This window comes from Elgaria multicarinata, chromosome 9 (genome assembly GCF_023053635.1).
Source record: "Elgaria multicarinata webbii isolate HBS135686 ecotype San Diego chromosome 9, rElgMul1.1.pri, whole genome shotgun sequence".
Classification (NCBI taxonomy): Eukaryota; Metazoa; Chordata; class Lepidosauria; order Squamata; family Anguidae; genus Elgaria; species Elgaria multicarinata.
The window spans coordinates 24,812,398-24,826,010 of NC_086179.1; the positions used below are offsets into that span (position 1 = coordinate 24,812,398).

General features: G+C 42.7%; 1 protein-coding gene across 2 annotated transcripts in view; it reads right to left on the bottom strand.

The window, feature by feature from the left end:
* DGKI (diacylglycerol kinase iota) overlaps positions 1-13,613 on the bottom strand; it is a 216,838-nt gene that overhangs the window by 23,028 nt on the left and 180,197 nt on the right. For both annotated transcript variants that reach the window (XM_063135050.1, XM_063135049.1), the window contains exon 28: positions 10,882-10,907. In XM_063135050.1, coding sequence (XP_062991120.1) covers positions 10,882-10,907 — 26 coding nt within the window. The remainder of the gene's footprint in view (positions 1-10,881; positions 10,908-13,613) is intronic.

Below are 13,613 nucleotides of genomic sequence, written 5' to 3' on the forward strand. Positions count from 1 at the left end.
ATTTATTTATTTATTTATTTATTACATTTTTATACCGCCCAATAGCCGAAGCTCTCTGGGCAGTTCACAAAAATTAAAACCACAAAAAACATCCAACAGGTTAAAAACACAATTACGAAATACAGTATAAAAAGCGCAACCAGAATAAAACCACACAGCAAAGTTGATTATAAGATTAAAATACAGAGTTAAAACAGTAAAATTTAAATTTAAGTTAAAATTAAGTGTTAAAATACTGAGTGAATAAAAAGGTCTTCAGCTGGCGACGAAAGCAGTACAGTGTAGGCGCCAGGCGGACCTCTCTGGGGAGCTCGTTCCACAACCGGGGTGCCACAGCGGAGAAAGCCCTCCTCCTAGTAGCCATCTGCCTCACTTCCTTTGGCAGGGGCTCACGGAGAAGGGCCCCTGTAGATGATCTTAAGGTCCGGGTAGGTACATATGGGAGGAGCCGTTCCTTCAAATAACCTGGCCCCAAACCGTTTAGGGCTTTAAATGTCAATACCAGCACTTTGAATCGGGCCCGGACCTGGACTGGCAGCCAATGAAGCTGGAAAAGGACTGGCGTAATGTGATCTCACCGGCCAGTCCCTGTTAGTAAACGGGCTGCCCTATTTTGTACCAGCTGAAGCTTCCGGACCGTTTTCAAAGGCAGCCCCACGTATAACGCATTGCAGTAATCCAAGCGAGAGGTTATCAGAGCATGGATAACTGTAGCTAGGCTATCTCTGTCCAGATAAGGGCGTAGTTGGTATATCAACCTAAGCTGATAAAAGGTGCTCTTTGCCACTGAGTTCACCTGTGCCTCAAGTGACAGTTCTGGATCCAAGAGCACCCCCAGACTACGGACCCGATCCTTTAGGGGGAGTGCAACCCCGTCCAGGACAGGGCAAACAGGGCTGGAGAGAAACATGCAATTTCCCTAAGGCATGAATACAGCGGGGAGGAGGGAAGGGAATGATCCAGAAGCCAGGGTGGGCCCACAGCCGAGTGCTCTTTGGGGCTCGTGAGCACTTGGGCGCAGGTCTGTCCCAGCACTGGGTGTGTCTGCCTGGGCCTGCAAGGGCTGTAGGCAGCAGCAGCAGCTGCCCTTGCAGACCCAGGCAGTTTTTGCTACATTCCTTAATGCTAATAATGCAAATAAGTTCTCCAAGACAATAACTTTTTCTTCCTCTAATGTTTTCCCTGAATTGACTGGTTCCTGTCTCTCCCGATCACGAAGTGGCAACAACAGATTTCCTTTCCATCATTCTTCTGATTTGGATTTTTTAAATTTGTGAAGACAGATGCAGAGTTTACTATTGCTATAGCTTGATCTTCTTTTGGCTCATGTAATTTGTTTTCTCCTCATTGAAGTAAGCCATTAGAAGAGACACTAGGGCTGTGCAGAATGGGACTGCTCCACTCCTAAAATTGGAGCAGCACTCCGATGAGGCAATTCTCCTCTCTGATTTCTGGAGTAGATCTGTCTCTCTGCCTCATCGGATTACCCGTTGAAGAACCGTTCATTTTCGGATAACCACCTTATTATAAACTATGGGAAACCAAAATGCTTACAGCTTTGTCATTTTAAAGGTAAAGAAATGAAACTTGGCACCATGAAAGCTCTTAAGTAGAGATTTAGCCATGCCAAGTTTGAAGCTGATCCCTTCATCCTTTTGATTTTTAGGATTTTTTTTTTTAAAATAGTTCCTGCTCAAACCAACCAACCAACCAACCCCCATACACACACACACACACACACACACACACACACACACACTATCCAGGACCTTTTATCCTTTACTTTACTGATGCACAGTTGTGCATCTTCAGTTTAGAAAAATAGAAATCAGCTGGGTTCTCTGACTGTTTGCTCTAATGGGGTGAAATACAGGGGGGGGTTCTCTCCCTATGAGAGGTCAGACAAAAACAAACATAAATATAATACCTTTATTTTTCATACGTTTTTCAAAGCATATAAATGTGAGTCCTGTCTTCAAAAGAGGAGATATACTAGTACTAGCAATAGCAATATTTTTCTCTTGCCGCCCCTTCTTCTCTTGATTTTACACCTGGCTGAGTTGCATCCATACTTGCACTACACAGATCAGCCTTTGGCACAAGATTCTTTTCCGTATCCAAATATTGGGTTGTGAAACTGTATGGATCTACACTGCCTGCCAGTCATCATCACTTCCTGGGACATGGAATGCTTTTCATCATTTTCATAATGTGAGCCATTTTTCCTAAATCCTTCCTTTCAGCTGACATCAATTTTTCAAGAAGTGAAGAAAATTGGTTGTAGTTTCATTCTAGTTCAGGCACAGCCCCCATAATTTAAACATATGGTATACGGTACCAAGTCAGCACACATGGAGGACTTTGATTTTTGTAGGAGGTTAGTTTCTGAAAGTTCTTCAAGCTCTCTTGAGGGAAAATGAAGTGCATGTGGGGAGTGGAACTTAGACTCTTTCTCACTCCATGAGCTAGCAAACAAATGAGTTCCAAGGCAGGGGGAAATGGGTTACATGGCGGTTGATCACTCTGTGGTTAAGCACAGAACAGAACCAAAGCCCAAAGCTGGCAGCACATCAGCCTGGAGGTCATTCTCCACTTAGGCAGAATCTGACATACACCTCAGGTGGAACATGGGCCAGGTTATGAAGACAGTAGCCAAACAAAAGTAAGCTGGGAGGATGATCCCACGAAAAAAAAATCAAGCTGGACTATCTCTCAGAAGAATTTAGTGAATAAATCTAGACTGTCCGTTACAGCACATCCAACACTATCTAGCAATGGCCCTATTACTACAAGTGAGAAGAATCTTGGAATTGTTGAGGATCACAATATGAGCCAACACTTGGATGCGGCTGCAAAAAAAGCAAATGCTGTTTTGGGCTGCATTAATAGATGCATAGCTTCCAAATATGCAAGGTACTGGTTCCTCTCTACTCGGCACTGGTTAGGCCTCATCTTGAGTGCTGCATCCAGTTCTGGGCACCACACTTCAAGAAGGATGCTGATAAGCTGGAGGGGGGTCAGAGGAAGGCAACGAGGATGATCAGGAGTCTGGAAACAAAGCCCTATGAGGAGAGACTGAAAGAACTGGGCATGTTTAGCCTGGAGAAGAGAAGACTATGGGGAGACATGATAGCACTCTTCAAGAACTCAATAGGTTGTCACACAGAGGAGGGCCAGGATCCCTTCTCGATCATCCCGGAGTGCAGGACATGGAATAATGGGCTCAAGTTACAGGAAGCCAAATTGCAGCTGAACATCAGGAAAAACTTCTTGACCATTTGAGCAGTATGACAATGGAACCAATTACCTAGGGAGGTTGTGGGCTCTCCCATACTAGAGGCATTCAAGAGGCAGCTGGACAGCCATCTGTCAGGGATGCTTTAAGCTGGATTCCTGCATTGAACAGGGGGTTGGACTCAATGACCTTATAGGCCCCTTCCAACTCTACTATTCTACGATTCTATTAAATACTGGCTATGGCAGAAGATTATGCCCACCACAATCTTCATAGTAGCTCTCTTCATGCACACTGTGCCCCCTGCACTTCCAATCACCCATTCTGCAAAGGGCCCAGTGTAATTGGAGGCCCTGATAAACTAGTACCCACTCATGCAGAGCAGTGTAGGTGCATGCAGCTGAATGCAGGCCTTCCCCATCAACATAGGGAAGTCTAGAATGGAGGGAGTTGGGGTGTGGGTGGAGTGTACATCCCCAACTCCTTTCCCTTTCTGCTTACAGAAAAGCCCTCTAGACCCTGAAGAGGTCTAGAGATGAAACCTGATAAGCTTCGCAGTTTGGACACTATCAAGTCTGTAAATGCTCTAAGTCCCTGGTCATCCCTGGTCACTTCAATTTATTTATTTATTTATTTATTTATTTAGTATTTTTAAGAGGAAAGGAGAGGAAAAGGAGGTAAGGTAGGGAGACAAGAAGGAGAGACAGAATACACCCAAGGAAAAGTAGGAAGGTTGGTTGGCGCCAGAGACAGAAAAGGTTGAAGAACACTGCTCTAAGTAACTATGCAGTTGGTTGATTCGTTTCAAAAGAGTCTCAGTGCATGGTGGCTTTTGTCACCTCTGCCAGCAGCTCAGGAGTTCAGCCACCCATGTCTGCCCTGATCTTGGCTCACAGTTTGAGGCATGAGGTACTCCTAAGGATGCATCTAATCTGGATGTACAAGCAAATAGTCAGAGATGGATGTCATTATGTCCAGCTCCAAGCAAAATATCCTCGGAGCTATTCTAACCCACCACTGGGCTGAAGAAGGGAGATCAAGCTTTCTCATCCCCAGCAATCTCACCCCTAAGGATGGCTGGTCCTGAATGTGCTTTCCAAAGAGAATATATGAGCTGTTTCTTCCCTAAGTGGTTAATTAATCAAAGCAAAGACTTGCAGTCAGACGCTTCTCCCGCTGTGCTCTCAGCCTCCTTTGGAGAACACATTTGGAGACATCTTAATTTGTTGCTATGTGAATGGATTCCATATCATCACCCCAAAGCCTACGAGCTTTTCATTTGAAGGTGCACGGAACCACCCGTTCCTCTCTGAAGCAATAAGTTTTACAAGAAAGGGGCAGAAGTATACAAGGATGAGAGGGTTTTGTGTTCTGTTTTCTTTCACCCAGGTAGACACCACAAACCAAGCTGAAATAGTTCTATTGCTGTGAAAAAGCCCCTGTTCAGCATGGATCAAACCAAATTCTCGAACATATGTACTGCCCTGCTGCTGAGGAGGATTCTTAGCCCATCTAACCCAGTATTGCCTGTTCTGACTGGCAGACACTCTCCAGAATCCCAGGGAAAAGAGGCCTTCCCCCTCTCTGCTACTTAGCATCTTCTTTATTTAAAAAAGGGATTTATTAATCATTTCACCATTGTTCTGAGGAGCTCAAGGCATTCAATGCGGCATGCCCTGCCCCCACAACTGCACCCCTTTTAACCCTCAGAACAACCCTGTGAAGTAGGTTAGACCAGGAGACTATGGCTGGCTCCTCAAGCACTGCTCATACAGTGTGCTTCATGGCTGAATGGTGACTGGAAGCCAGGTCTCCCCAGCCTTAGTTCAGCTTGTATGCTCAGGATGACTATGGCAAGAAATCTGCCCCTTTGGGGGCTCGTCAGATTTCCCCAGAGCCCCCAGCTCAGCTTGCATTTGCAAGACAAGCTGTGGGCTTTTTCCCCAAATCCAGGAAACTTTTTGGGTTCTCCCCCTTAAATTGCCATTTATGCAAATTGCAATCACAATTCACATCATTTATGCAAATTGAAATTACAATTCACATCATTTATGCAAATTGCAAACACAATTCGCATCATTTACACAAATTAAAGCTGTCGCTTGCGCAAATTGTGGACTAACCAGCTTAATTTTGCGCAAATTGCAAAACTTCAGGCAGCAATTTGCGTAAATGGTGATTTAAGGTGTGTGAGGGGGGAGACCCAAAAAACTGCGAGTTGGCCTGACTCATAATAGATCAGGCCCATTCTTCGGTAGTCAAGCTAGAGTCTTTATTCAGACATTCGGGTGAAGGTGTGCAGGCTTGAAGCAAGGAGGGAAAGGGGCTCTGCCCTCAATGTGTCTGGCTATGCTGGCTCCACTTCTGATCTTTTCACTCCCAATGAAGTGGGGGGACTAGACCCAAATCATGGGATCACAGAATAGGAAGAAAAACAGGAATCTATGATCTTTAAGTTGGAATGCCAACAGATTGTCATCCAACGCTGGTAGTGCAGCTTCTGTCACTGATTCGTTCCTCCTCAAATTACAGATTTCTCTACGAAGGGGGATCCAACAATAAGCCAGAACTGATTGCCTTCTCTGTTCAACTTCTCCCACTGGCTCCCTCGGGGTGTGTGACACTTCACTCACCTGCTCAGAGTACCACGCATCCCACAGGGCAGCCCCTGCTTAAATAGAGAGTTTGACACTTGTTTCTTTGTCAGCAAAAGGCCCGGTGGGAATTGCAGTCTAGGCAATAGGTTTATCTCCCGTCTTTTCGTCAGTGGCTCTGACAAGAGAAAGCTGGAACCTGAATGCCAGTCAGCTATCTGTTGTGACTGCAAAAGTAAGTCCTAGTCAAGGCTGCATGCATCATCATCATCATCATTATTTACATAGCTTCGGCTATTGGGCGGTATAGAAATGCAATAAATAAATAAATAAATAAAATTGTATACCACCCCATAGTTGAAGCTTTCTAGGCAGTTTACATAGCATGACTTGTACAAATTGCAGGAAGAAAGACTGGCAATGCTGCACACGTTGATGATGTGAAAAAGCCATTTCCACCACTCACAGGGCACATGACCAGGAAAGGCAGGGACTATTGAGAGGAGATATTGAGACAAATTTCTGGGCCATTTCTTTGACTAAGCATAGAAACAATCTCCATTGAAATCTCTGCCATATATGCAGGGGACAATTTTAATGATGCCACTGTCTTTGGCACTAAATTTGAGAATTAAGAATCAGTAGGTTTAGATGTTTCACATTAGTGTTAGCTGGAGGAGGAGAAGAGAGAGAGAGACTTGGATGATATTGTGTCCAAGAATAGTAGCAAGGCTATAGCAGAACCCTTGGGCCAGATCTACATCAAGAAGGATATTACACTTTGAAAGTGGTTTAAAGACTGTATATGGAGTGTCTCCTGGCCCCAATAGTTGTCACTACTGTTATAAACCATTTTAAAGCAGAAGTGGAGATCCTGCCTTGGTTAGCATGCAGAAGGTCCCAGATCCAATCACTGGCATCTCCGGGGAAAAGGAACCAATGTTGGGTATTGGCTGGACTGTTGCACATCTTTTGGGAGACCCAGGTTCAAATCCCATTTGGCCATGAAGCTCATTAGGTGTCCTTCGGTCAGAGACCTTTTCTTCAACTCACTGGGTTTTTGCCAGAATTAATTACACCAAGTGCTGAGGAAGATGAGTGAGAGGATACTTTTGCATTCAAGTCCTCCTTGTGGGTTTCCCACAGGCAACTGGTTAGCCACTGTGTGAACAGAATGCTGGAGTAGATGGACCTTCGGGTTGATCCAGCAGGGTTCTTCTTATGTTTTTAAGTCCCACTTGACACAATAAGATTTTCCTTCAAATAAACAAATAGGATTCTGCCTTTTAACTTCTTAATTACACAAATGTGCATACTTTTGTATAGGTGTCTGTATGAGATACTGAAGGAATGTTAAGATAAGTTACAATGGCACAAATGAAAGCTACTACACATTAATAGAAGGAAAGGTCATCTGTAACATGTTATTATTTGTTCACTATTTCAAATGAAAAGGTGCAAGGGAACATTTCCCCACCCCCAAAAGGGGGAAAAACAAGGAACATATGAACACAAGAAGAGCAGTCATGCTGGATCAGATCAAGGGTCTATCTAGTCCAGCATTCTGTTCACACAATGGCCAACCAGCTGTCAACCAGGGACCCACAAGCCAGACACGGTGCAACAGCATGCTCCCACCCATGTTCCCCAGCAAGTAACGTATACAGACTTAATGCCTCTGATACTGGAGGTTGCACTTAGCCATCAGGACTAGTAACCATTGAAATCTTTCTCCTCCAGGAATTTGTCCAATCCCATTTTAAAGCCATTCCAATTGGCAACTATCACTGCATCTTGTGAAAGTGAATTCCATTGGTTGACTATGCATTGTGTGAAGAAGTCCTTCCTTTTATCTGTCCTGAATCTCCCACCATTTGGCTTCATGGAACGACCCCAGGTTCTAATATTATGGGAGAGGGAGAAAAATGTCTCCCTATCCACATTCTCCACACCGTGCATAATTTTGTACAGGATGAATCAGCAAGCCTCACAATGTGGAAGTTTCTGAGCAGAGAGTTCCCTTTCTTGCCTGGCCCTGAGGAGCATTTTAAAATTGAACCGCACTCTGGTTCCTATGATTTTCATTCTCTTAGAACAAGCTTTTTTCCCCCTCACCACCTGCTTGATGGGATTGCCTCTGTTTTGTACCAAAGCAGCTTCCAAAACAAAACAAAAAGAGTACCCTGAAGTTTCAGCCCAATGATCAAAATGTCAAGTTTGTCATTAAACTGCCTTGCATGACCTGTCTTAGAGATGTAAGAATTGTGTTGGGTTCATCAATATCTATGAGCGTACCCAATTTGCACCTCCTAGAACTGAACGCAGATCCAAAAACAATTTGATCAGAAATCTGCAAAAATGTATATTTCCAATCCAATCCATACACACAGCCCACCTACCACCCACCCCCCAAAAATGCATTCAGCAGATGCATAGGTTTGAAAAATAAGTGCATGGGGGAGATGTGTACATTTGAAAAATACAGAGAAACATACTTTAGTCTATGGGAGAAAAGTGCACACTGATCACAAACAGTGCTCGCAAAATGCCTACATGTAGTAAAATCTGTACAGATTTCCATGCAAGGAGAAGGGGAAAAGCTTTCAATCTGATATGTACCCAAGTAAACAAGGGTCAAGTTTCAGGGAGGCACTTCTCTTGATGCAAGATCACAGTTCTTAAAGCATTAGTACTAAATATTCTGATCCTACTGCTTCATAAAAAGACTCTAGGAAAGCGAAATCTGAGTTCTTGCTCTAGCCTACAGCCACATTTATATGCTGTAATACGTTTTCTCAATCAGCCATTTCAGTGTCATTAAACAGAAGCTTTTAATGTCCTTGGTATGATAGGTGAAGAGTGCTTGCGGCTTTGATTCTCCATTTCAAAGCAAGCTCATAAATGCTTTTATAGTTCTGGAGAGGTTAGGGATATTGATCACACTATAGAGCCAGTCCCCGGTCGCAGGGGCACAGGTGGTAAATGGAACATGAGAGGAATTTGTGCAAGGGAGGAAAACAGCGAAAGCAGAAAGGAAAGGCAGATGGAAGGGGCAGATAACTGGAGATGCAAGTCAAGATCCATCAGGAAGTGCTTCATATGCTGCCTGACACTCACTTAATAGATAAAATGACAGAGTAATAAGATAATGTAGGGAAAACCTATAACCTGGCCGATAAATCACTGCCCATTGACAAGCAGCTTGATACTGGTACCCAGGACAGCCTATTAAAATGTAATGTTTCCTCTGAAGCATGGGAATAAGAGGCGATGGAGTCAAGTTTTGGCAAGGATCAAATGAAATAAGCATATTGCTCAGCTGTGGTAATACTGGAGAGAACAGCATGTGCTCTCTTGACATTGTGAAATGGCATCTCAAAGGCTTAAAGGAGACAGTTGGTAGCTTAACAATTGGGGCACGGCCCACCCAGTGCTTCTGCTCTGCAAGGCCCATTGAACTGAGCACATTGTTATCCGTGTGGCATCACTTGCATTTTCTGTCTCAGCTTCAGTCATGCAACAAGAGAGGCGCCATAGTTTAGGTGCTTTGCATGTATACAGTCCTAGGTTCAATGCCAGGCATCTCTATTAAAGCATCGGGTAGCAGAAGTAAGACTGCAATCCTATACCCACTTTCTTGGGAGTAAGCCCCATCCAACTCAATAGGACTTGAGGAGACATGTGTAGGATTGTGCTGCAAAAAATATTTCTGATGGAGTTCTTGGAAAGCTGCCGTTAATCCATAGGAGTAAAAGAGTCTTCCACAACCTGGGTGTTGGACTACAAGTCCCATCATTCCCAGCCAGAACAGAGTAGACAAACAGTGGGCTTCACAAATCTATCATTTCTTTCTTGAGACCCAATCAACTGGCTTTATTTTCCTAGTATTCCTCACACGAGAGATGACTTGGCACTCATTTTATATTTATATATTAACTTTTTTTAAAGAAATGTCTTTCTGGATAATTTAGATTACAGCTCCCATAAGCCCCAATCAGCCTGGCCAATTGGATAATGAGAGTTGTAGTCTGCAGGTTGGGGGAGACTGCTTGACTAATGACTGCAGAGACGCAACTCCACCTTTTTCCATGTAGGATTGCACTGACCCTACCTCCAAATCCTCATGGGGCACTTGATAAATACAAATTTTAATTCTTCCATTCTTATTCACATGCCTAAATTGACTGCAAACCACTGTGCATAGGAAGTTTCTGCCACTACTTGCCACACTACATAACTAAAAGTAAACTCAATGCTCTACCTTCTATCCCACTCCCAGCAAAACCAATTCAACTAATTCTGCTCCTCACTCAATAAATATCACCCCCTCTTTTCAGGGAGGGCATATTTGCTGAAGCAACCCAGTTTGGCAAACCGAGTAACAGCCCTAATTTATTTATACATCCACACGTTAATGAAAACAATTAAAATTACAGCACAACAGTTGTTTTTGATTTGGCGATGCTGCAATAGTCATTTTTAGGTGTATTGTGAATAGCATGTGAAAAACTGAATGGTTGATATGAGTCGTGTGTCCAAATAAATCATCATTGATTTCAATCTTGCCTTGGCCAGTACACATAAGGCAGCCTCTGTTTTCTTAGCCTCTGCTTACCTGCCATATCAGATAACCTGCAATTTGGGGATGACATTACTGCCCTACCTGTCATAAAGATTAGTGAGAAGGACTTTGAACATTCTAAAAAGACATATACATGCTTGCTTAATATTATTATCAACCCATTTTTTTCTCCCATAGACCAACATTCTCATTACTAGTGGTGATGAAGAACACAGATCATATCTCATCCAGTTTACTTGAGCAAGTTTCATGTTTATTGACACGTGTTTATTATAGGACTGAAGCACAGCCATGGCTTTTCAACAACCAAACCAAAGAATTACATGCTTGAACGAAATCACAGAAGCAATGTATGTATCTGCATCAGAAGGTGTTTCCCCCATTCCAATGCTTTTCTTCAAATGTAGCTTTCTGACTGATTCAATTTTCAAACCACCATTTAAACACCCCCAATAAAAATGGATTCTTACCATGATCTTCTGAAGAAACTGGAGACCTGGAAGTAAACAACAAAGCCGAATCAGTCTTTTTTTCTTTCTTTCTTTTTTTTTTTTTTTGTATGATGAAAAAGCAACAAATAGGGTTCAATGCACTCATTAGAATTTTTTCAAGGGCACTCAGTAATATAGAGTCCACATGATGTGAAACACTTCTACAGGTTATGTTATGATGAGCTGTAACAGTCAGTTAACCTCTACCCCAACTTCATCATCACCTCTAAGCCTTTGCCTCAGAATGAGATTTACAAAACAAGGTGTAGACCACTCTGGACTTGGAGAAGGGAGAACTTCATATCCCTGTTCATTAGACATGAAGCTCATAAGGTAGCATTGTACAAAATACTATCTATCAGACTAATCTATGTGCCAAGGGTTGTTGTAGAATAGATGAAATAAGAATTGTGCACTGGAAAAAGGTATCTGAAGGATCTGATATGGGAATTTATCCATGTTCCCCCATCATCCGATGTATGGCAGGTGGCTTACCTGCTCAGGGTCTCCTTAGTAGTGGCACTCTGATTCTAGAGATGCTTGCCTAGTACCCTCTCTAATGTAATTTCAGCACAAAGTAAAGAACATTTTTTAAAAAAAAATCTCAGTCTTTTTAATTCAATTTGATCTGTTTTATCTTGTCTTGAGTTTGTTTCCATGCAGCCCTTTACTCTCTCTGTACGTGTACACATACTTTTTGATTTTAATTTATATGTTTTATATTTGTTTTAGTCTGTTGTACGGCTGGGCAAAAGTGCCCCTCTTCAGTTTTTGGTGATCTTCTGGGGTTGGGAGAAATTCTCTAATTTTTCAGCGGTAATGGTGGTGGATGACCAAGATAAATGTGAGGTAGCAGAGGGTTGCCATCTTTCTTTCACTAGGAAAAAGGCTTTGCTGTCACTTCAAGCAATGGCAAGGATGAAGCAGAATGGCCCAATGGGAACAACACTATATCAGGACTGAAATCTTTGGTTGCCTCATATGCAGAGACTGCTAGTATGTTATTATTATTATTATTATTATTATTTATTTATTTATATAGCGCCATCAATGTACATGGTGCTGTACAGAGTAAAACAATAAAATAGTAAGACCCTGCCGCATAGGCTTACATTCTAATAAAATCATAATAAAACAATAAGGAGGGGAACAGAATGCACCAAACAGGCACAGGGTAGAGTAAAACTAATAGTATAAAAGTCAGAACAAAATCAAGTTTTAAAAGCTTTATGTCTGGGCAGGAAGGGCAGCAAATATTCAACTGAGGCTGAGTTCCCCCTCCTCTCTGCTTTGAACTCATGCTCTGGATTGCTGCACCTACTGCAACACATTGGCTCCGCCTACTTTTAGGTGCTTTGCCCACCAGCCCAAATTGGCACCCGCCACTACTGCTCATACTTTTTTGTAGTAAGCATCCCCCTTAAAAATATGAGCATTTCTCCCAACCCTCTTAAAGTCTCTGAAAGTGCCCCTCTTTCTGCAGGCCTCACAAAATCGGGGAGCTATTTTTGGCCTATCACAAAATAATAATAATGAGATGCCTCCTTAATAAGGATTCAGCTGTCAAAGCTAGGCATGTGTGAATCACCAAAATTCAAGGTCATCAAGTTTTTCCAAATTCCTCCTAAAAAGCGTGCTCTGTTTCTGTATCAAATTGCGCGCTTCGTTTTGTTTTTTCATATTAAAATTCATGTAGGGTTTTATGTGCATTTCCCTCAATGTATACACCAACTGTGTGCATTTTTGAGATGTGCACATTTTTCTCCCACTGATTCAAGCTAGTTTGTGCACATTTTTCATGTACATTTTTTCAAACATATGCACATTGTAAACTTTTTTGTGGTTATTCTGTAAATCATGTTGCAAACTCAAAAACAAAACAGGCTTCCACTGCTTTAGGGCATATATATGCCCTAAAATATTACAGTATTTTTTATTAAACATAAAATTGTTCCTGTTCCTAAGCAGGTTGGGCCATACTGTTTCTTCTAAATTAGTGCTAATAGATACCCATTCACTGTGCATTAGCAATAGGGACATATATGGGGAAAATATAGCTAGGGTGTGTGCTATTGCCACTTATCTCTCCGGTTTCTCTCTCTCGTGCACAGCCTGGCTGCTGCTCTCCCTGCAGTCCTTGCCTCCCCTACTTTAAAAGTCTCAAGGATCAAACAGTTGAAACCCATTATCCTTTTCTCCTTCTAAGCTCTCTGAAACACGCAGCTGAAACATGCAGCTGAAAAGTCAATCTCTATCTAAAACTTTCTCAAGATAGAGCAGGAAATAACAAAATAATTGATTTTGTGGATCAGGCCAGAGGTGAATTGATAACCAAAAGGTCCATCAAGACTGACATTTCAGCAGCTGGCAGTGCAGAGCATTGGGCAGAGACACAGTCAAGGAGAGGGGCTACAACTCTGCATGTGCTTTGCATGCAGAAGGTCCGAGATGCAATCCTGGATGTCTCCAGTTCAAAGGACCAGGAAGCAAATGATGGGGCCGACCTTTCTCTGGCTGAGTCCCTGGAGAGCCACTGTTTGTCCATCTAGCCCAGTCGATACTGGGGTAGATGGATGTAACATATGCAAAGTCATGGAAACGATTTGTGTTTGAGTGGTAAGATTTTATCTTGGTAAGATTTTATAATGGAATTTTGGTGCATGATGACAGGTGGGAAAGGTGTGTGAATGAGAAGAAATCTAACGGGCTTA